The 23,514-nt window shown below is 41.8% G+C and overlaps 1 protein-coding gene across 1 annotated transcript in view; it reads left to right on the forward strand.

The window, feature by feature from the left end:
- Positions 1-2,102: 2,102 nt before the first annotated feature.
- Positions 2,103-23,514, forward strand: part of LOC115506532 (peptidyl-prolyl cis-trans isomerase E-like) — a 44,392-nt gene continuing 22,980 nt past the window's right edge. Inside the window, 4 exon segments of the mRNA XM_030304542.1 lie at positions 2,103-2,212; positions 3,086-3,156; positions 8,730-8,855; positions 9,026-9,130. Of these exon segments, the coding sequence (XP_030160402.1) occupies positions 2,103-2,212; positions 3,086-3,156; positions 8,730-8,855; positions 9,026-9,130 (412 nt within the window).

The following is a 23,514-nucleotide window of genomic DNA, read 5'->3' on the forward strand; positions in this document are numbered from 1 at the left end:
GATGTGCAAATACGTGGGACTTTGGTGTCCCTCTTGGAAGGGAGGAGAGTGACGGTATCTTGTATGCTACAAGGAAAGTGAACCAAATGTTTGGTGATCAAAAGAAGAACTGTGTCACTTATTATGAGTTCAGCCCTTCCAAATATTTCTGGGTCTCCTTTTTCTCCGGGCCAATGGTAGGATTGTGCTTCCTTGGCCCCTTGGAGCTTGTCTGGCCCTGTCATTTGCTTTGGTCAATGGAATGTGGCCAGAAGTGCTGTGCGTGCCTTCTGGGTAGAAGTGTTAAGAACTCGTGTGCAATCCACGAGACCATTCTCCTTCCCACTGCTGAGCGACTGGTGATGCCACAGGTGGTGGCAGATGCCCCATCGGCCATCAGTCTGTTTTCTAGACTGAGGGCATTGCAGAACAAGGCCACAGCCAACGCCCGATGGACTTCTTCATCAGTGAGAAATATGCCTTTATCGTTTCCAGCCACTGGAATTCTAGATGGCCCCTGTAAACTTTGTGCTCCGATATTACTCCCATGATCATGGTACCTTACAGAGCAAAAGGGATTTTGCAGGTGCAATTAACATTAGCAAGTGATTCATAGGGAGATTATCCGGGCAGGTCTAATCCAACTGCCCTGAGTCCTTGAAAAGCAGAGTTTTCTCTGTCCTAGTGGCAGAAGAGGTCAGAGAGATGTGAAGCATGAGTGAGATGTGGTGAGGAAGAGGTTCTCTGCTGCTGAGATGGAGGGGCCACGGGAGAGGAAGTAAGAAAAGCCTCTTGTTGTTCTCAAGGGATTGGATTTTGCCTTCGATTTGAATGAACCTGAAAGTGAAGTCTTCCTCAGGGTCCCCAGACAGGAGCCCCACCTGGTGGGTGCGTTGGTTTCAGCCTATAAGACCCAACACAGAGAATTGAGATTTGCCCAGATTTCTGCCCTACAGAACTGTGACCTAATAAATGTGTGAGTTTCAAGCTGCTCAGTTTGTGGTCACTCGTCATGCAACAGTAGAAAACAAATACATGACAGCACAATCACCTGGCTCGGCCAGACTGACACAATTCAGGTTTGTGGTGAGGACCATCCCACTCTAGCATTTTTGAAAGCAGAAATGAATTGTTCTTCCTCAAAGCCCTTGTTTCTCCAGAGCCTAGAAAAGTGTCTGACACATGATTTTTATCAGACCGAGAAAACAAGATTGATGCAATGTCTGTAGCAAAGTACCTGACGTGTGCTTAATAAAAAGGGGTTTTTTTTTTGATCGGGTTATAATTATCACTCGTGCAAACTGAAAAGTCTATCACAGCTCTGTGAAACCGTTAGAGACGACTACTTTTTTTTCTTTATTCCTTCCAAATCACCTAGAAGCACTTGAATAAATAAAGTGGGAATAATAAAAAGGCTGTGTCCTGGGGAGCTGTAGACCACTCGCGCTTTCACCCCTTCAAGAAGCCTCCCCCGAATTCTCAGAAGTAAGTGGGAGTCTTCCAGTTACGTTTGTTCAAAGAATTCTCTATCGCTGTGTCAAGAAATTTTCTCAGCCACAATTAGTAATTATTTGTGTAACTGATTGCTTAAAATCTGTTACTGTCTCTGAGGGCAGAAACTCTGCTGGGTTGGTTGGCGTTGTTTCTCTATGACCTCGCGTAGCTCCTGACGTCAAGTAAATGCTCAACGCAAAAATTCCAACAGGAAGCAGAAGCAAGCCAGGAGGAAACAGAGCCAATCTTCAGTAATATATGTACTATACAGGGCAGGACTTACTGTCCCAAGGAGACGGATACAGATAGAGGAATACTTGCCAGCATGCTAGGACAATGGCATCAGGGTGTCATCCTCTGACAGGGATCGAGCAAGAGCTAACTGTCTTTCTAGAGCTCTAATCCAAATAGTTGGGGTTCAGGGGGCACAGGAGGACAAGCAAGTAAGGTCCAGATGGCAAATTCCAGCCTTTAGATTGGGCTGACACAGTGAGACTCGTAGGGAAACCTGCTTGGGAACCAGGCAACCTTCCAGGCCAACTCGTTCCAGAGAGCATCATGTCAAGTCTAGTTGACAGAAATGCCCTAGCACCAAAGGAACTAATTTCTATGGGGTCGAGGCATCTAGTATGGGTCTGGAGGAGGGAATTAACTGCAAGACCCATAAGAGGTTTGACAACCATAGGCTACGCACGCGGAGTGCGGCTTCTGCGCTTGGAACCGTTGAAGCACTTGGCAGGTATCGTCACGGTTCATTTGCAGAGCAACTCCTAGAGATAAATGCTAATATGATCTCCGTTTTAGAGATGAGAACCTGAAGCACAGATTCTCATAGTCCTAAAGCCAGTCCCAAGGTCGTAAGGCCAACCAGTATTCAAACGTGGCCGTCTGAGCTGTGAGCCCCTACTCTTAGCAAGATGGCAGTGTGAAGAGGTCGAAGGGAGTGTGTGTGTGTGTGTGTGTGTGTGTGTGTGTTGGAGGCCATAGATTGAGTTCAAATGTGACCCCACCATTTTGCAGCTGGGCCGACTTGAACACGTTTATCAACCTCTCAGAGCATCAGTGTCCTTCTTCACAAGGTAGACAAAACTACACTCACCTCCAGAAGTGGTGATGGGGACCACGAGGGTAATCACAATAGGAGTCAGACAGAGTAGATTTCCAATATGTATCCCATCCCCCCTTTACCTTCGGCCTCTTTTGTGACACACGAGGAAGATCAGCTGTGACCATCCCCAGAACCTGCCCCAGCTGGGAGGGTCAGAGAAAAAGAGAGGCGAGAGAATCGAACTTGCCTACCTTACCATTTGCTCGCTGCTGAATGGAGATCATAGTGCTTAGTTCACAGGGCTTTGATGAAGATCAGGTGAATTTGGTGAGCGTGTTCTACAAATGCAGCGTAAGGGCACGTCAGATATTATTATTCATTCCATTCTGTCTCATTCAGCAGAATAAAGGCAGGAAGAATCTGAAAGCCTAAGCATTGTCAGGAGACAGATGTGTGTTTTCAATTGTTCCTCTTGGAAATTCTAAAAGTAGTTTTAGCCTGAGTGAGTTTTGAAGCGATTCAATTTCCCTTTAAATTCAGAGATGCCGAAACCCTGTGATTTAGGCTCCCAGAACACACCATTGGAGGCGTCTGCCTGCTCTCAGTTTTAATCAAGTACTGGTACTTAGCTGAAAGTGAGGAAATAATGTCCTCCAACGTGGTTAAGCCTTTTAGCAAGAGAGGCAAGCTTGCCTATTTAGCGAGCCAAGCGCGCTATGGTTGGAAGGTCCACGTTCATTAGCATGGTTTCCAAGGCCCTTCAAGGTCTGAGGCTTGTTCTATCTCTATCTCTCTGCTCTCCTCCTCCAGCTTCTGGTCCCAACTCTGTCTCCTACGATCTGCTTACTATTCAATCAACACATCATTAAATTCCAAAGCTCTATGTTTTTATGGTACACCTTCCCTCTGCCTAGAATGCTTTACCCCCACCAGCTTCCCACCACGACACATAGACTCTGTGTGTGTGCTGAAATATCACTCAGCCTTTAGATAGAACTCTAACACCCCCTGTACTATGAAGTCCCCCTTCTCTGTCTGACTCTCAACCAAAATTTATGTCTTCCTTCTGTTTGTTTCTCTTGAAGTCATTTATGCATCCATCTATCCACCTCCCCTTCCCCCTCCTTCCCTCCCTTTTTCTATCCCTCACTCCATCCCACCTTCCCTCCCCTCTCTCCATCCATCCATCGTTCCACATCTGAGTGTCTTCTGTATTCTAGGCACCATACGAAACCTTAAGGTCCTTAAAAAAAGGGTAAAAAACAAACAAATGTTAGGTCGCAGTCTTCAAATGTCCCTTTATGTAAGATAGAACATTTCAAAATATTATAGTTCTAGTGAGTACGTGAGGTAATGGTAACAGTGGAAGATGGAAAAAATGTGTTTTTTTTTATGGGCAAATCAAAGAAGGCTTTAGATGGGAGGTGATAGCCACACTTACCTGTTTTGCAAGATGAGTAGGAAATTGCCATCTGGGGCACCTGATTGTAGCAATTTTTATAGTGTCATATGCTTACTTGTATATGTGACTTCCTACCTCTGTCATTCTGAAAGTCATCGGAGGGGATAAATCATATGCATTATTCATTTTTAGACCCTTGAGGAATGCCTGGCATGTTGAAATGAATGAATGGAGAGATACATGGTGATATTTTAGGAAGAGGAGAATATGTTCTTTTTTTTTTTTTTTTTTGGCATAAAGGAGTTCATGATAGCAAGACAAAGAAGTCTAATCCATAGATCAGTGCTATAAAGCCTAATCCCATGCTACATTGTGAAGCAATCCTAACTAACACTTATTGGGCAATTCACATGTTCCAGAAATTAGTGAGTATTTTTCCTGCATGATAAGAATCAATCTACAAAACAATCTTGGCACATAAGGATGATTATTGCCTCTATTTTAAGACTGACAAAGCTGGTAAAGACATAAAAGGACTTGCCCCAAGTCATAGAGTTGAGGCTCCACTGACATTCAGCTCTGGTTCTGATTCCAGAACCTGGCTTCTTAGCTGCCAAACGATCCCACCATCCACGTGGTCCTTTCTTGCCTAAGTGCTTCAGGGACCAGCCTTGGGCACTGTGGGGGACCCTCCACCTTCACATCAAAGCAAACCCATACCATGCAGCTCTACCTAAAAATTCGGCTCAACCTTAGGGGGCACCGTGATCACTCTACTTCGTACATAAAACCTCTTCTCTGGGATTTTGATTCCTAGCAGACTAATGGGTGACATAGTCTCTATATTGCGTAGTGATTAATCATCGTCGTTGTTACTAGACACCCCAGGGTTCAAATACATTTCCTGCCATGACCCCAAAATCTTGGACAGAAACAAATTTTAAAAAATCTATCAGGGACACCTGGGTGGCTCAGTCAATTGAGTCTCCGACTCTTGACTTCGGCTCAGGTCATGACCTCAAGCCTCCTGAGACTGAGCCCTGCATCGGGCTTTGCACTGACAGCACAGAGAAGGCTTGGGATTCTCATTCTCTCTCTCTCTCTCTCCCCCTCTGGCCTCCCCAACTCATGCTCTCTCTCTCTCAAATAAATAAACATTTTCAAAAAAGCAAAAAATTGGGGCGCCTAGGTGGCTCGATCAGTTGAGCATCCGACTTCGGCTTGCGTCATGATCTCGCAGTCCGTGAGTTCGAGCCCCGCGGCGGGCTCTGTGCTGACAGCTCAGAGCCTGTCGCCTGCTTTGGATTCTGTGTCTCCCTCTCTCTGACCCTCCCCCATTCATGCTCTGGCTCTCTGTGTCTCAAAAATAAGTAAACATTAAAAAAAAATTTTTTAAGGTGAAAAATCTATTCAATTGACTCAGCTTTCATTTCATCATGTATAATAATACTACAATAACACCTAACGTGTTAAAATTAAATGAGATAACATGTTAAATGCTTAGTATAGTACCTATTTCATGGTAAATGCTTAATAAACATATTATCATCTGATATAGATCTATATTATATACAAATATATAATTCCAGGACTCTAAAATGTTACATCATATGCATTATACATTATACACCATAGTGTATATAACATATAATACGTAATATATATAACTATATGTTTTTCCTCTCGTTCCCATCTCATCTTTTAGAGGCTGCAGCACAATATACTTATTATGAGTGCAGTTTTTGGAGCACAAATACATTTGTTTGAATCCTTTTCTTTCTACTGATGAGCCATGTGACCTTAGACAAGTCACGGGACATGAATAAGAATTCTAGTCCGTCTCATTGGCTGTCATGAGGAGTAAACAAGGCGCAAATCACTAAGCAAAGTGACAAATAGCAAGCCGGTGATGAAGATACAAACATCAGATCAGTATTCCTGCGGCACGGAGGACAGAGGGCAATTTGTGCTCCTTCTTCAATGACGTATTGATTTCTTGTGGTAGGAAAGAGTTATGCCTTTTTGAAAGCCTGTTTATCCGGCAGAGAAGTGCACGTTAAATAGGCAAGAGAAGAGAAGGGTTGATGGAGACTGCAAGGTTTTTGAGAGGAGGGAAGGCACTGAGAGGAGGGATGGGAATTCAGTTGTCACAAAGAGAAGCTTTAGAGGATAGAGACATCCCAGGGAAGGAAAGAAAAGACTTCCTTTGTCTTGCTTACTAATTAGGATTTTATCCTGGAGGTTACACGCAGACAATAATATCCTGGTTTTTCTCTACTGGTCATGCTTGTTCCAGCACAGAGGCTGCACTGGGAGCTCATGAGAGCACTGCCGTGGTGCTCCAGGCCAAGGAGAGGTGCTAAGTTAGTGGCAGTGGAGAATGCAGGACGGGGCTGTTTGAGAGACACTAGGAGTCACTGCAGCGTGATGATGGATCGATTCAGGTGGTGGAGCAGGGGTAGGGGAACAGCTGAGGTTGCCTTCTAGGCATTGCTTTGCGTGTCAGGATGAGCGACACCGAGAGCAGCATGATAGCGGAGATGCCTGTGAGGTACCCAATTACAGATGTCTCCCGGGCGATTATTTATATGGGCCAGGAGTTGAGAAGGGTCTGGCTTGGAAATAAAGGCCTCGGTGTAATTATGAAATAGTTGATGATGAAAGCCATGTGTTGGATGGAGTAGCCCAGAGAGAGGGCAGAGGATGTGGAGAGGAGAGGAGACCGGCCTGTGCAAATGGCTGCGGAAAGGGGGCGGGAAGGGGCCAGTAGAGGCGGGGGATGTGACGACAGGGAAGGAGAGCGGAGTCAACTCATTGAAGCAGGGCCCCTGAGAGGGGGATGAAATTCACAATGCGCAGAGCTCATGAGTTTTCCATGGTGAAGAGCCAACCGTCTGCTGTGGTAAACGAGCGGGAGGAAGAATACAGACAGACGCAGACAGAGATAAGATATATGGTTCGTGACTTGTATCTTCTCAGGGAGAGGGGAGGCCCGGTGATGTACCAAGATTGAAATGAAAGTGTCCAAAGGCAGGGAGCGGTACTTGGGAAGAGGGAGGGAAGAAAGCCCGTTTCCATTTCAGGGTGACTGGTGCGTGCAGTAGAGGCCGTCACGAGAGAATTAAGCGTGTTCCGTCACCTGCGCCTTCTCTATTCCATGATGTAACGTTTGGCTTGTATTAGAGTTCTCCAAGAAACAGAATCCACAGGAGGAGAGATATGAATGCAGAGAGAGATACGTAGATGGAGACAGACATTTATTTATTATAAGCTATTGACGCACACGATTATGGACGCGGAGATGACTCGTGATCTGCTTTCCGTAGGCTGCAGCCCCAGGAAAGCCAGTGGTGATAGCCTGAGAGCTCTAGTCAGGTTTTTCATGGATTGGATGGTGCCCCCCCACACTGGGGAGGGCCCGCTGCCCTACTGGGTCCACCAATTCCGAAGCTAACCCCTTCCAGAAGCATACTCACAGACACACGGAGGAGTAACGTTTAGTCAGACATAGGGCATCTTGTGGCCCAGTTGATACAGAATTTAACCATCGCGTGACTCATGCAGCCCACAGGAGTATCTAGCCACCATCGTAGGGACTTTGGGTAGTAATCACAGCGACTTCCAGAGCATCTAACGTTCATCCTGACTCACTTCCGGACTCCAGCTCCCTCTTGGAGGAGCCCTTGTGGGAAATTCCACAGGAAGTGGGAAACCACCGAACAGTCAGGTTGGGTTAGTGTGGGTCTTCTCAGTTACCTTCTTAAGTAACGGGACAAGGCCTAAAGAAAGCTCTTTAGATTAATGTACCACTCGGTCAAGGCTAACTTACGTCTAGGTAGTTAGAGGAGTTTAAATCACCTTAAATCCTTATCTCTGCACAATCAGGAAACTCTGTCTTACTATGGCTTTTAACTCCATGGCCCATTAACACAGGAAATTGCAAGAGTTCTCTGAGCTTTGTAATGAGCTCTGAGTTGGAATCCTCGCTTGGCCACTAACCAGCGGTGAGACTTTGGGCAAATTAGTTCAGTGCAACTGCACCAGAGCTCAATTTCCTCATCTGTAAAATGGGAGCGTTGAGGTGCACCTTGGAGTATTGTATAAAAGATTAGGAAAAAGTATTTATTAGATGTTGACATTAGTACTAACAGGTACCGTGCGATACTTTCCTCTTTATAAAAAGAGTAAGTCCTTAAATAAGGAGAGAGGAGAATAATGGCAGCTGAGTCACCGTGAAGTAGAAGGAATAGATTTCTTCCTCTGTTCTTCTGGAAATCAGATCAAGGACAGGAGTGCAGAAATTGTGAGGAGACAGATTTAGGCTGACTGTGGTAGTTAGCCAAGAGAGAAGACTGTCCAGCTGAGACTCTTTGGCCGGAAACAGAATCTAGCTGGGATTTCCTAACATTGTCTCCCATTTGTCATTTCGTGTTTTTTTCATTCATCACGTTATTTTTAAGTTGCCATTTTATGTATGGCAAGCGATTCTTATTTTCCATTTAAGACGGCAATTGGTGTTTATAGGAAAAAGGGAGTCTAGTAAAAATAAAAACACTGAAGAATAGTATTACGTGTATATAGCCAACACCCCAAAGGTGACCCAGGGATACCTGACGCTTGGGAAATACGGGCTCGATTAAGAAGCATTCTGCCTTTTCTCCTAGCTCTCAGCTGCTATGGGTCTGCATTCATAGGGCAGTCCTATGCCATGCTTGACAACTGGATGGCCATGGTTCTCAAGGGCATCAATACAGCTCCTCAAAGTGCATCCTGAAAATGTATAGGACGCATTTTCGTTTGTCCCAGGAATTGGGCATGGTGATCAGTCCTGGGAGCTGAGGATGCTAGATGTTCTGTGTCATCGGGGACGGTCCCCTGTGTCATCGGGGACGGTTTTAGTGTTTTATATCCCGTATGATTTATGGGATAAATGTATGTACGTAATGACTGCTGTGCAGGGATGAAGAAATCGCTTACAATGATTACACACGGTCAGAGTGTGCTTTTCATGGTTTTCAAATAAGATAATTGCCCGAGAATGCAACTATCATGTAGAGTGAGAAAAGATCATAATTTGTTATTTTTAAGCTCTTGTTACCAAGGGTTGCTGCCCTTTAAGAAAATCGCCAAGAATAATAACTTTGTGATGTTTGAGTTGCCGATAGCACACGCTGAGATCGCCGAGAGTTGCAGATGTCACATTCTTGGTGAGTCTATAATACTTGCAACATTTGACAAGTTAACTTGTCAATGTTCTTCCAGCATTTGGAAGAATGCTGTCTTCCAAAGCATTCATGTGTCAGTAATTCTATGTAATAAAATATATATAATAAATAATAATGAATAGTTATGCACATAATAAAACATTTATAATGCAGTAATAGGTTTGTTTATTTATTTGTTTGTTTGTTTGTTTTTAGTTCAAGTTACGTAACAGACAATGTAGTCTTGGCTTCAGGAGTAGAACCCGGTGATTCATCTCCTACATAGGAAACCCAGTGCTCATCCCAACAAGCACCCTCCCTAATGCCCGTCACCTATTCAACCCACCCCATCACCCACCACCCCCTCCAGCAACCCTCAGTTTGTTCTCTGTATTTAAGAGTCTCTTATGGTTTGCCTCCCTCTCTCTTTTTATCTTAATTTTCCTTCCCTTCCCCAATGTTCATCTGGTGAGTTTCTCAAATTCCACATGTTAGTGAAATCATACGATATTATTTATTGAATTATAGATTTTATTTTATCTTAAATTAATTTTATTTCTTTTATATATTACATTCAGATGTTTCTGTTGACTTTTTTTTTTTAATTTTTATTTTTGAGAGAGAGAGCAAGCAGGGGAGGGGCAGAGAGAGAGGGGGATCCAAGGATCCAAAGCGGGTTCCATGCTGACAGCAGAGAGGTTCGAACTCACAAACTGGGAGATCATGACTTCAGCTAACGTCAGATGCTTAATCGACTAAGCCACCCAGGTGCACCTCTATTGGCTTTTCTTAAAATCATTTGAGTAGCTAGATTACATTATCTATGAATTCATGATTATTCATGTTCTATTCATCTCATGATTGTACAAGGGGGACTTGCAAAATATTTAATAGAAAGTGGAAACTTGGGGATAAACCACTTTTTTCCCTGTGTGGTTGGGGCAGCCCTTAACTTCAGAGCCTACCTTCCCATCTGCAAGGAGGGGATTCTGTGAGTGTAACGAGGGTTATGTCAAGCCCTAGAAGTGCTTAGCAGAGCACCTGGCACATGTTAAGCCCTCAAACTATGCTAGCCTTTCTTTATAAATTGTAATTTTACATGGATTGCTTATCCCTCTGAGTCTTGCCCATAAGATGGGCTAAAAGCATTATCTCAGAGGATTGTTCAGAGAGTCTACTGATGGAATGTTTGCAAACTCAGCTCAGTGCTTGACAGATGATGGATTTTAATGCTAGCTCACTTTTCGTCATGTGTGTTAACCCTAACTGTACAGTCTTATGATTCTTGTTCCTAAAACCATAGCCCTCAGTAAGGTGTAAAGGACATAGAAGGCCCTTTATACATTGATCGTATCGAGGAAATAGATGACAACCGAGGGAGATGCAACTCTAAAGTTGGCTTTTATATGACCATTGCCTTTCTAGAACCCGTATGATTCTTTTTTGCACATTTGCAATGGGAAAAGTAAGCTTCAGATATCAAAATCAGATCAGAGGTCTTCAGGTATAAACTGTCTGTATTTTAGGTCATGCATGAGTTGAAATGGCAATCCAGAAGGTAATCTCAAGATGAAATGGAAGGGCTGTGCATCTTTCCACTCAAGAAAGCATCTGCATTACTCGCACACTTTGCTGGGGCTGGAAGTAGTCTGCAAATTACCAACATGCTTATACTGTGAAGAGACTCAGGACTTCAGTGAGTAAGACAGTCATTCAGAGCCCACTGTCACCTCCTGTAATTCACCTACCTTAACCCCAGAGCTGGGTATTGGTGGTGCAGAGGCTGCCTAGATTGCACGGGTGCTGATTAAGGACCCCTCGAGTGTAAGGAAACTTCAAGGTCATTTTCTCCAGACTGCCTTTTTTCCCTCTGAATTCCCACCTCCTCCTTAGCGTTCAAGAAAAAATCATAAAGAGCATCTCTTCTCGGCTTAGACGTGGGTTTGAATCCTGATTCCGACATGAATTACCCATGTAATATCATTCAAACACTCATGGCTTCTGTTTCCCCATCTATAAAATTGGGATCTCAGACCTCTTTAAAATTAAATGAGATTGTAAATAACTGAGACAAGAAATTTTTTTTAATTTTTAGTGTTTATTTATTTTGAGAGCGAGAAGGAGAGAGTGAGCAAGCAGAGGGGAAGGGAAGGAGAGAGGGGGAGGGAGAGAGGGAGAGAAGGAGAGAGAGAATCCCAAGCAGGCTCCATGCTGTCAACAGACAGCCCATGTTGTCAAGCCCAAACGGGGCTTGAACTCACAAACTGTGAGATCAGAACCTGAGCCAAAATCAAGAGTCAGATGCTTAACCAACGGAGCCACCCAGGCATTCCAACTGAGACAAGAAATTATGAGTACATGACATACAAACCTTTTCCCAAGAAGGTAAGTGTTCTCCCCTAATGATTTTTTTTTTTTTACTTTTAAAGCCATCCCCTGACTAAGCCAGAAACAATTGCTTCTTCCTATTTATTTCTCCAAAAGTTATCTGCATGTATCATGGGATACTCAACACTGTCTACCTGATGTAATAGTAATTTCTTCTCCTTCTCCTCATTTTGTCCACAGGAGGGAGGAGGCTGTTGAAGGTGACCATGTCTCGTATTTGCACATTCCTAGCCCTGGAAGTTGATGACATATAACGAAGGCAAACACATGATAGGTTCTTAAGATGTATATTGCAGACATACAAGAACACCAAACAAACCATCAGCAAAATTACATATTCAAAAGAATGCCCGTTGGCCAGAAATGATAGACATCACCTTTATTTTTTTTTTAATTTTTTTTTAACGTTTATTTATTTTTGAGACAGAGAGAGACAGAGCATGAACAGGGGAGGGTCAGTGAGAGAGGGAGACACAGAATCTGAGCCGTCAGCACAGAGCCCGACGCGGGGCTCGAACTCACGGACCATGAGAAGTAAGAAGGGGAGTAGATGCTTATGTAAGCTAAGATGTCTAGGAACAGATGTAGCTTCAGCTGAGTCGGGATCCTGGGTCAGGATGATATCACGAGGCTCCGCTTCTTTGCTCTGGGTCCTCCAGGTGGAACTCATTCCTGGGTCCCACCTGGTGACTCCAGTGAGTTGAGGTTTATCATCATTGTGGCATCCATCCAGCACAAGCAACCATTCACTTCCCTGAGCACGCCCACAAAAGGCAGAGAACTGGGTCCCGATGACAGTGAACGGTCTAACCTAGATCATTTCTCTACGCCTGGAAACTAAGTCTGTGGTTGGAGGAGTTGAATGTATTTACAGCATAGTCCAGTCAAGGTCACACACTTGGAATGTGGGCAAGAGGACGCGGTGGGGGGGTGGGGGGGGTGGGGAGGAAGAGTCAGCTTTGTTTACCTTATGCATGTGGACCCAAAAAAGGAGTGCTTGTTCTCTCATAGTAAAGTTAGAATACTGTTCTCAAAATACCAATACTCTGATGGGAAAAAATAATAAAATTCTACTCCAATGGTCGAATTGAGAGAACTCCCTTATCATGAATGGAGATATATATCCCGGCCAACAGACTGGATTGTATATACATATACACACATTTATGCATGTTTATCAGGACATATGTATACACGTATATAAAGCATGATAAGGTGGCTCCCACAGGACTTCCACTGGGCTGCAACATTGCCCAGAATTCTTATATCACCAATTCCTTTGGATTAAAACCTCAAAGGTCAGTCGCAAAAGTGCAAATAAACTGGGTGTATGGGGCCAGAAGACTAACTGTCCACCAGAAAACAATCATCCATTGCCTACAGTTTAAAAATATGTAATCTGGGGCGCCTGGGTGGCGCAGTCGGTTAAGCGTCCGACTTCAGCCAGGTCACGATCTCGCGGTCTGTGAGTTCGAGCCCCGCGTCGGGCTCTGGGCTGATGGCTCAGAGCCTGGAGCCTGTTTCCGATTCTGTGTCTCCCTCTCTCTCTGCCCCTCCCCCGTTCATGCTCTGTCTCTCTCTGTCCCAAAAATAAATAAACGTTGAAAAAAAAATTTAAAAAAAATATGTAATCTAAAAATGATAATCGAAGATTGTCAAATGAGGAAAGGACACCAGTGACTATTAGGTCAATATTTATCCTTCCAGATAATGAAAGCTAAAGGTTTAAGGTCTTGCCCGTTATTACATAGCTCTAGATTCAATTTGTTTCCTTATTTTTTTCTGTAGAATTCAAAGTTAATATGTATTAAAAGTTAATATTCTATAGAATTAAAAATTAATACAATTTATACTAATAATGGCCATTCTACTGGCTTTTAATGTTGAATCAATGTAAGTAATAATTGCCTAAAGGCCACGTTTGAAATTTTGAGCATCAGTTCCTGAAGACAGTGGCTGTTAATTTCACCAATGGTCCCGAGGTCTGACTTTGTTGAGATTAAGTGGGGTAAATTTCTTGACTGGATTAATGACAAGTGGAAGAAGTCTTTTCTTTCTTTTTTTTTTTTTTTTGAAAAGTTCATTAGAGTTCCTTTTATCAGAAAGAAAAAAAAAAATCTGCATCCTGAAAATGATGTTCATAGTCGAGCTTAGTGTTCACTTAAAGTGGCCATTCACTCATTGAACAAATATTTATCAAACATCTAAATATGAGTTTAGGAAATGTGAACATGGCAATGTCAAAGACTAAAGTCTGCTTTCGCGCGGAGTTCATCCTGATGGGGGTTAAAAAATGACAAACAAATGCATATATACTATCAAGTAATAACAAGCTTAGAGAAGAAAAGAACTGCTTAGCCTGGGATTTTGCAGTATCCATTTCTCCCCTAGTACCTCCCTGGCCTCTCAATAAAGTTTCTCAAAGTTTATCATGACTCTGAATCCCTTGAAATACAGATTTTTGGTTGTGAACTGCCGTATGTTTCTGAAATTAGTCCTAGCAAAAATGTAAATATCTCCTTAACGCAAATCAGCTGGTTAGATTGCGCCTGTCGTATCCAATAGAATGGACTCGTTCAAGAGTGCCTCCTGTGGACTGACCATTGGCGCTAGTGGGGAGAGATAGGAGAATATAAATACTTGTGCCAAAATGTCATGTGTTGTGCTAACCAGAAGAAAATAGGAATGCCAGAGACACATGAGGGCCCTGTAGGTACGCAGAACAGCATACCCCAAATGCACTATTTCCCTGTCTAGCACCTTAGTCTGGAATAGAGGGAGCTGAGATGGAAAAGAGAGAGCAGTGGCAGATGATAGAGGGTGAACGACCTAGAAAGTGGCAGTGGTGGCCAGGTGGAGATGGGCCTTGAGTCATGCTAACAAGCTGGGGTTTGACCCTGTGGCTTTAACATCAGCATTAAATCTGAGTGAACAAAAGGCCAACAGAATTGCACACAGGGGATATTAACTCACTGCTCAGTTTGCTCAAAGTCCTCGACTTTCTCCTAGCAGCACACAGCGGTCTTCCTCTGCGTTCTGAATCACAACAGACCTGGTGACTTCTCTGCCCAGGGGCCCCCCATCGCACACCTTGCAAAAACCAAAGGCTTTGCAACGGCATGCAAAGCCCCACGTGATCTAGCCCTTCTGTCATTCCTTCCTCTTCCCCTTTCTCACTCTACCCACCCCCCCTCGCTCACTGTACCAGTGCTGAACATGGCAAAGAATCTTCCTCCTGTGCACCGATCTTTCCTTTTGCTTGCAGATCTTTCCTTCCCGGGCACGCTTCTTCAAGTCTTCGCTCAGACATCATCCCTCGGTGGGGACTGCCATAGTCACCCCATTTAAATTTGTAACATTCTTCTCCATTGTCCCTCTTCCATATCCTGTTTAATGTGTGGCCATAGAGCTGATACCCTCTCACATTTTGCCATTTACCTACTGATCACAGTTATGTTCCACCTCACCGCACTAGGATCCCAAATCCGGAGAGGCAGGGAGTTCTGCCCTGCTTTCTTCTGCTGTATCCCCAGCTTCCGTTGTTACATTTCCACCATTTGTGACAAAATTGCTAAAGAGGAACGAGCATGAGAAAAACGGACAAAAGTAATATGCATACTTTTTAGCTGGGCAATTTTCTCTTGAACCATGGGTCCCTTTTTAATCAGGAATTGGTGATGCACAAAAGCAATCAACAGATCTGAGAGAACTCAGGGGGATCACAAAAATCAATGTGCCGACATCCAACGATGCGTTTCCTGTATGTTAATTACTTTCATTTCTCAGACCCGAAAATCAGTCATTAAGCGTTTGGTTTGCTGGGCCTTTTCCTTTCTTCAGGTTGGGTAATGACATTTTTCTCAGGCACTCATTTTCCCTATGTTCCTGTTTAAAAATTATCTCACGCTGTTTCTCTTTCCAGAACAATTCATCACAGTTCCATGCTAATGCTATCTTTAGTCCCTTCTCTTCTTTTTTGGTGGCAAGTCAGGATATCTTTATTTTAATTCCTCCCCCAAAGTCATTTCGTTTTGTTTTGTTTTGTTTTTACTGTTAAATGTTGATATTACTTCTGGAATCACTGAGTAGAGTGCTTAGCAAATCCTATCTGCAAAAATCAACATTAAAACCAGATCACACTGACCAAAACAACTATATCAGGACTCTGGAAATTGATCAAAGGCATCCGTCAAATTGAGAAGTATTTATGCGAGAAAAAACTACTATAAAAAAAAAAACCACTCACCCTAGATAAAAATAGTGACTTACCTTTCTTGTTTTCTTCTTGTAACCCACCTCACCTCTCCTTTCCCTGGCTCCCCCAGGCAGAGAGAAACTCTGGACACCATCAGATAAGTCTTCCGTAAGTCTTACCTGCCACTTCCATAAATCTCACAAGAGGCCGTTCCTCTTGAGGCAAAACCAGACATAAACAAAATACACTGGAAAGTGTTTCCCAAAGTGGGTCACTTCTGTACGTTTTGACTTTCTACCATAATTTGCCCACTTCTGTTTTCTTTTAAGAATCATAAAGTAACACTCTTGAATTTTGTCCAACATTTTTATTTTTCACTAGTGGCGGGATGGGCTATAGCAAGTCACATTTCTAGAGTGGAACACGGCTAGAAACACATTTCTAGCGGAACACATTTCTAGAGTTGACACGGCTAGATCAAGGGCTGGCAAGCTTTTCTGCAAAGCTCAGTTAGTAAACCTTTCAGCTTTTGAGAGACACATATGGTCTCTGTAACATATTCTTATTTTTCTAAACAGCCCTTGAGAAATGTGGGGATGGATGTTAAGGAAACTTATTGTGGGGATCATTTTGCAATATACACAGATATTGACTCATGTTGCACACCAGAAACTGATGTCATATGTCAATTATATCTCAAAAAATCTATTGAGTCGCTATTGTACCACCACATACTACATAGCAGACCCTTCACAAATCCTACTTCACACACGCCATCCACGGTTCTTGTTCTACAAATGCAATAACCTAAAACACTCTAAATATTTTTCCTGCTTCTCCCACCCTTGTGTTGTTGTTGTTCTATCTTTTATATATGTTATAAACCTCACCTGGCGAGGCAACTATTTTTGCTTTCAAGGTTAGTTATCCCTCAGGGAAAACATAAGAGTGAAAAATAGTGCTTTGTATTTCCCCAGTCGTGTGTTATTTCTGGTGACCCTAACGTTCTTTCCCGTGATCTGACTCTGCACCCAGCATCAATTGACCTCTGTGTGAACAACACTTTCCCATCACTTATAGGGCAGGTCAAATGCCAATGGATTCTTTCAACTTTAATTTTACAAGAATGCATTTATTTCACTTTCAGTTTTTTCGAAAGATATTTTTACTGGATATAGGATTCTGGGTTTCTAACTCTTTTTTTCCATCATTTTAAAGATGTGGGCTCATCTTCTACAGGCTTCCATTCTTTTATCCCCCTGAGGAGAAGGCAGGAGATTATCCTATGACTATTCCCATATGTAGTGTGCTCATTTCGTTTTTTCCTGATTGCTTTATATTCCTGTTCTTGACCTTGGGGGTTCAGCAGTTTGACTGTGAAGTATGTAGATATAGTTATCTTTGTAATATTTCCTGCCTGGGGTTCACAGAGCTTTTGCATTTCTAAGCGAACATTTTTCTCCAGGTATGGAAAATTGTCCATCATAATGCCTTCATACAGTTCTACTCTCTTCTTCTGCAACTCCTGTTTTTTGTAGGGCAAACGATTTGGTATTCCCCTCAGTTCCTTGCTGATTCATTCATTCCCCCCCCCCAATAATTTTTCCCTTTCTTTTGAGATTGAGCAAGTTCTACTGATTTTTCTTCCATTTCACTGGCACTCGATTGGATCATACCTGATGTACTCTAAAGTGAATGTATTTTTGAATGCGTAATTGAATGAATTTGGTCACATCTATACACCCAGAAGACCATAGTTAAGGAAATGATTTTATTCACCACACTCAAAGCTCCCCCTTTCCCCTTTGTAACCCATCCTTTCTTCCAAATCCAGTACATTCTGGCTGTCCTAACAGTGCCTTTAAAGAATGATTTTTTAGGGGTGCCTGGGTGGTGCAGTCGGTTAAGCGTCCGACTTCAGCCAGGTCACGATCTTGCGATCCGTGAGTTCCAGCCCGGCGTCGGGCTCTGGGCTGATGGCTCAGAGCCTGGAGCCTGTTTCCGATTCTGTGTCTCCCTCTCTCTCTGCCCCTCCCCTGTTCATGCTCTGTCTCTCTCTGTCCCAAAAAAAATAAACGTTGAAAAAAAAATTTTTTTTAAAAAGAATGATTTTTAATTTTGGTGAGATGTTCAATATACAGATTGTTATTAGCTCATTATTTTGTGTCCTTTATAAGGTAGTTTTCCTACTCTCAAGTTACTAAGATATTACCCTATTGTCTTCCACATTTTTTATAATCTTAGCCCTTTCATTGAGGTATATGACCTATGTGGGGTTATTCCTTTGTGTATGGGGAGAAGTAAGATTCGATCATTTGTTTTCACATATGCTATTCATTTTGTTAAAGGCTTTTATGCATCTGTTGAGATGACCTATGATCTTTTTTTTTTTTTTGTCTCTTAGTATGGTGAATTACATAGATTTGCAAATGTTAAACCAGCCTTGCATTGCTAAGACCAACTCCTACTCAGCCATGGTACATTACCCATTTCAAATATTCTAAATTGGATTTGCTAAAAAAAAAATTGCTAAAAGTATGTACATTTATGTTCATAAGGGATATCAATCTGTAATTTTTTGTTGAAATGTATCTTTTCAATTTTAGTATAAATACTTTTTTCTGCCCCTACCTCTCTTTTCTTCTGTACGTCAATTGCATGTGCATAGACTGCCTCAATTTATCCCATGGTTTACTTTTGCACCTTTAATATTGTTAGGCCCTTTTTCCCTGTGTTTTTCACTGTAGATAGTTTTTATTGCTATGTATTGAAGTTCAGAAGTCTTTTATTTCTCAATGTCACATATGTTGTTAATCCCATCCAGTGTATTTTTCATGCCTAGATGTCTGATTTACATGTGTTTTATATCTTTGTATTCTTTTTTTTTTTTTTTTTTGGTCTTAAAAATACCTCTGTATTACACCTCCCCTCTGAGTCATAAAAACAAACTCCTTCTCTAATACATTTTACGTTTGACATATTTATAGTTTTATGACTCAATCCAATTTTATTTATTTATATACACATACATACGCATATGTGCTTATATATGTGTGTGTATATCTTATTTTTATACACACACATACATTTATTTACACACGGAAACTTCTAACCTTCATCTATCCTTTCCAAACTCAAGTCCAGTCTGCAGAATTTTCAAGGGGATTTCCACTTCAACGCACAAAAAAATACACTCACAACTTAACTGTACATAATAAAATTGCCAGTGCGGTTAAGTGAGCCATGTTTCAGAGTAGAGGTATGTACTATTTTTTATTTTTATTTTTTTAATTTTATTATTATTATTATTTTTTTTAAAGAAATCAACGTTTATTTATTTTTGGGACAGAGAGAGACAGAGCATGAACGGGAGAGGGGCAGAGAGAGAGGGAGACACAGAATCGGAAACATGCTCCAGGCTCTGAGCCGTCAGCCCAGAGCCTGACGCGGGGCTCGAACTCCCGGACGGCGAGATCGTGACCTGGCTGAAGTCGGACGCTTAACCGACTGCGCCACCCAGGCGCCCCGATTTATTATTTTTTTTAAATATGAGATTTATTGCCAAATTGGTTTCCATACAACACCCAGTGCTCATCCCAACTGGTGCCCTCCTCAATACCCATCACCCCCCCCCCAACAACCCTCAGTTTGTTCTCGGTTTTTAAGAGTCTCTTATGTTTTGGCTCCCTCCCTCTCTAACCTCTTTTTTTTTTTTTTTTTTTACTCTTTAATCCCCATCCCCTATTTCCCCCACCCTCCACCCACCTCTTCTCTGGAAACCATCAGTTGTTCTCTAGAGTTAAGAGTCTCTTTCTTGGTTTGTCTCTCTCCTTACCTTTTTTTTCCCTTTGCTCATCTGTTTCTTAACTATCACATATGAGTGAGGTCATATGTTTTTTCTCTTTCTCTGACTTATTTCACTTAGCGTAACACTCTCCAGCTCCATCCATGTTGTTGTAAATGGCAAGATACCATTGGTTTTTTTATGGCTGAATAATTTAGTAGTACAATTCCTGGATTGTAGGGTAGGTCTATCTTTAACTTTTTGAGGAACTTCCAGACTGTTTTCCACAATAACTCCAGCAGTTTGCATTCCCATCAATAGCGCAAAAGGGTTTCTTTTTCTACACGTCTTCGCCAACACTTGTTGTTTCTTACGTTTTTCATTTTAGCCATTCTGACAGGTGTGAGGTGATATCTCACTGTAGTTTTGAGTCCGTTTCCCTGACGATGAGTGGTGTTAAGCATCTTTTCATGTGTCTGTTGGCCATCTGGATGTCTTCTTTGGAGAAATGTCTGTTCGTGACTTCTGTGCATTTTTTAGTTAGGTTATTTGTCTTGTGGGTGTTGAGTTGTATCAGTTCTTTATATATTTTGGATACTAATGCTTCATTGGATATGTAATTTCCAAATATCTTCTCCCATTCAGTAGGTTGTCTTGTTGATTATTTCCTTCATCGTATAGAAACAGTTTACTCAGATGTAGTTCCAGTAATTTATTTTTGCTATTACTTCTCTTGCCTCAGGCTTTCCTCTATTTTTTTAAACATGTCAAATTTTTATGAAGATGTCTCAATGTCCTTGTCAGTGAGTTATATCATCTGTGTTACTTCTGTGCTTGTTTCCACTGCTGGACTTTATAACTCTCGTTATAGGTTATGTTTCCTGCTTTACACGCCTGGAACTATTTGACCGGATGACGGACATCATTAATTTTACCTTGACTGGGATGGGGTATTTTCTTTGTGCTTTATTAAACTCCTTAGAAACAATTTGACTATTTCAATCTTGATGTAAGGTTGTCAGTTGCATTAATCCTTTAATCTCTGGGTAATTTTGTTTGACTTCTGAGGGCTCACTGAATCTATATCCTTCTGAGCAGTCCACCGATATCCCATATGTTATGTTTTTTTAGTCCGGCTGATAGGGACATAAGCTATTATTTCTGTGTGAGTTTTGGGTTTGAGCTTTCAGCTTGTTCTTTTCCAGTGATTCTCAGGCCTCGTGGTGTTTTATTTTGTTTGGTTTGGTCTTGTTTTTTGTTTTGTTTTCTTTTGTTTTGTTTGTGGTTTTTGTTTTGTTTGGTTTGGTTTTGTTTTTTGTTTTGTTTTCTTTTGTTTTGTTTTGTGGTTTTTGTTTTGTTTTGTTTTGTTTTTTGTTTTCTTTTGTTTTGTTTTGTGGTTTTTGTTTTGTTTTGTTTTGTTTTGTTTTTGCGAGGATGAACTTACTGGTTCTCTGCTAAAGTCAGGAGGATCCTTTGAGATCTCCAGAGCCTCTCTCTGTGCAATTCTCTCCTTTCATTTCAGGTTTCTTCCCTCCTATATTCTTACAGGAAAATCCTAGCTCACTTGGCTTTCCCAAACGTCTTGTGCTTATTCTTCCGATACTCTGGCTCCTATCCAACTGAAAGACATTATGTGTATGCTCCAACACAGAGGCTTTTTAAAAAAAGATCTGATCGTAACAGTTCCAAGAACTACAACAGGCCGAGTCAAAGGTGGAGTCCTGGCTTGCTCCAACCCTGTTCTCCACACCTCACAAGTGCATTGGACAAATGCCTTTCAAAAAAGAAGAGGAACCAGGGATATTTCCTCCTCTCCTTCCAAGGTAATAAAAAAATAAAAGAACCTTTTATAACTGTCACAATGCTGCTTTTTATCAAGGCCATCAGCTTCACAATACATTGCCTTATTTATTGTTTCCTTTTTTCTGGCGTGAGGTAGAGGGTCCTGTTGGCATATCCAACAACAGGGTAAGAGCCTGCGTATGTGTTTCTTTACATATAATCAGACCGGTTGTTGCCATTACATTGTTTCCAAGGTGTCTCTTGCAGTCGGTTCTTAAAATGGGGAAATTTATTTTTACTCTGTGTACGTTTGCAACATGTCTCTGTTCAAGGCTTTGGTTTCTCAGACGGTAGGGGCACTGTTTGCACAAGGCCCCAAATTTTGCAAAAGAGAAGGTAAGCAATACGTAGCCATAGAAACACGATGCAATAAAACCCGTGGGTGATGGAGACCAGAGGATTGGGGTTTCTCAGATGGATAAAATCAGGATCCTTATGTAGAATCGTCATGACAGCTCTAGGCTAAGTCACATGGACTGGAAAAAGCTAAAAGCCTTAGACTTTTTTGACCGGCACATGGTGATAGAGTTAATACACGGCACATCCTTACCTTTCATGTTACAGACAAGGAAAATAAAGTTGAGATTAAAAAAAAAGGACTTGGGGCGCCTGGGTGGCACAGTCGGTTAAGCGTCCGACTTCAGCCAGGTCACGATCTCGCGGTCCGTGAGTTCGAGCCCTGCGTCGGGCTCTGGGCTCAGAGCCTGGAGCCTGTTTCCGATTCTGTGTCTCCCTCTCTCTCTGCCCCTCCCCCGTTCATGCTCTGTCTCTCTCTGTCCCAAAAATAAATAAACGTTGAAAAAAAAATTTAAAAAAAAGGACTTGTCCAAGTTCACCTACTTAGTACTTAGGTTCTTCAGGGTCAATGTTCTTTCGGTAATACCTGGCCACCACTTTTTAGTAGCATGGCAAACTTGGACAAGTAAGCAAAGCCCTCTCAAACTCACTTTTCTCATCTATAAAATGGGACAATAGCACCTACCTTAAAGAGTTGCTGTGTGTGGTTCCATGAGCTTCCGTAGGTAATATGTATCAGGCAATGCCTGCCACGGACTAGATGCCTAAAAAATTCTCTTTGAACCAATGCTTTACTCTTAGCAGTCAGATTTGCTCATGCTTTTATTAGAAAAAAAAAATCTACTGAGCAAAAACTCTGTGCCAGGTTCTGTGCAAAGCTATTTAGGCAGGAATGGCACTCAAAGTTCAAAAGTAAAGATGATCAGTATTCAAGTTACACGACAAAAGAAGCAAATGCTGTCATGGTGGTTATTAATGTAAGGGTTTTTTTGTTTTTTAAACTTTAAGCTAGATATACAATGAATTTTTAAATAACAGAAAGAATGTTAATATTTCAACCAGAGCGTTTGAGAATTCAAACAGAAAAAAGTCATACCTTTATCTTCCTTACTCTTGATTCGTATTTAGTATTTCTGACCAAGTCTGACAGTTTTGCCTCGATCCATTCATTTCTTCTTAGATTGTGATAGCATTTTTCTCCGGCACATTACATCCCAGAATTGAAACTCTATTTCCTAACATCTCCTGCAACGTTGTGTAGCCATGTGATCGAGTTCCGGCTAATGAGTGGTAAAAACAGAAGTTTTTAATTTTATAAAGACCAATTTTAAAACCTTATCTGCCACAGTTTCCCAAAATAACAGATTTTCTCTTGTGTTTCCTTCTAGCAAGTTCATAGTGTTCGGTTTCACATTGGGGTCTGTGATGTATACTGAGTTATCTTTCATAAATGGTACAAAATATAGGTCAAAGTTCATATTCTTGCATATGGACATCTACTTGTTTGAGTACCATTCATGAAGAAGACTGTCCTCTCTCTATTGAATTGTGTTTGCATCTTTGTTGAAAATCAGTTGCGTGTGTGTGTGGGTTTCTTTCTAGACATTCTACTTCCTTCTATGGATGTATTCATCTGTCTTGATGTTAGAACCACATTCTCTTGATGATTGTAGTTCCTCCTGAAACCAGGTAGAGTGTGTCCTCCAACTTGGTTTTTCTTTTCAGAGATATTTTGGCTTCCCTAAGTCCTTTGCATTTCCATGTGGATTTTAGAATCAGATTGTCAATTTTAAAAAAAAGTTTGTTGAGTATGACAATCATGGAATTTTCTTCCCATAGAAATATAATTAAGAAGGAGTGTTACCAATGTAAATAATAATT

Source organism: Lynx canadensis, chromosome F2 (assembly GCF_007474595.2).
Source record: "Lynx canadensis isolate LIC74 chromosome F2, mLynCan4.pri.v2, whole genome shotgun sequence".
Lineage (NCBI taxonomy): Eukaryota > Metazoa > Chordata > Mammalia > Carnivora > Felidae > Lynx > Lynx canadensis.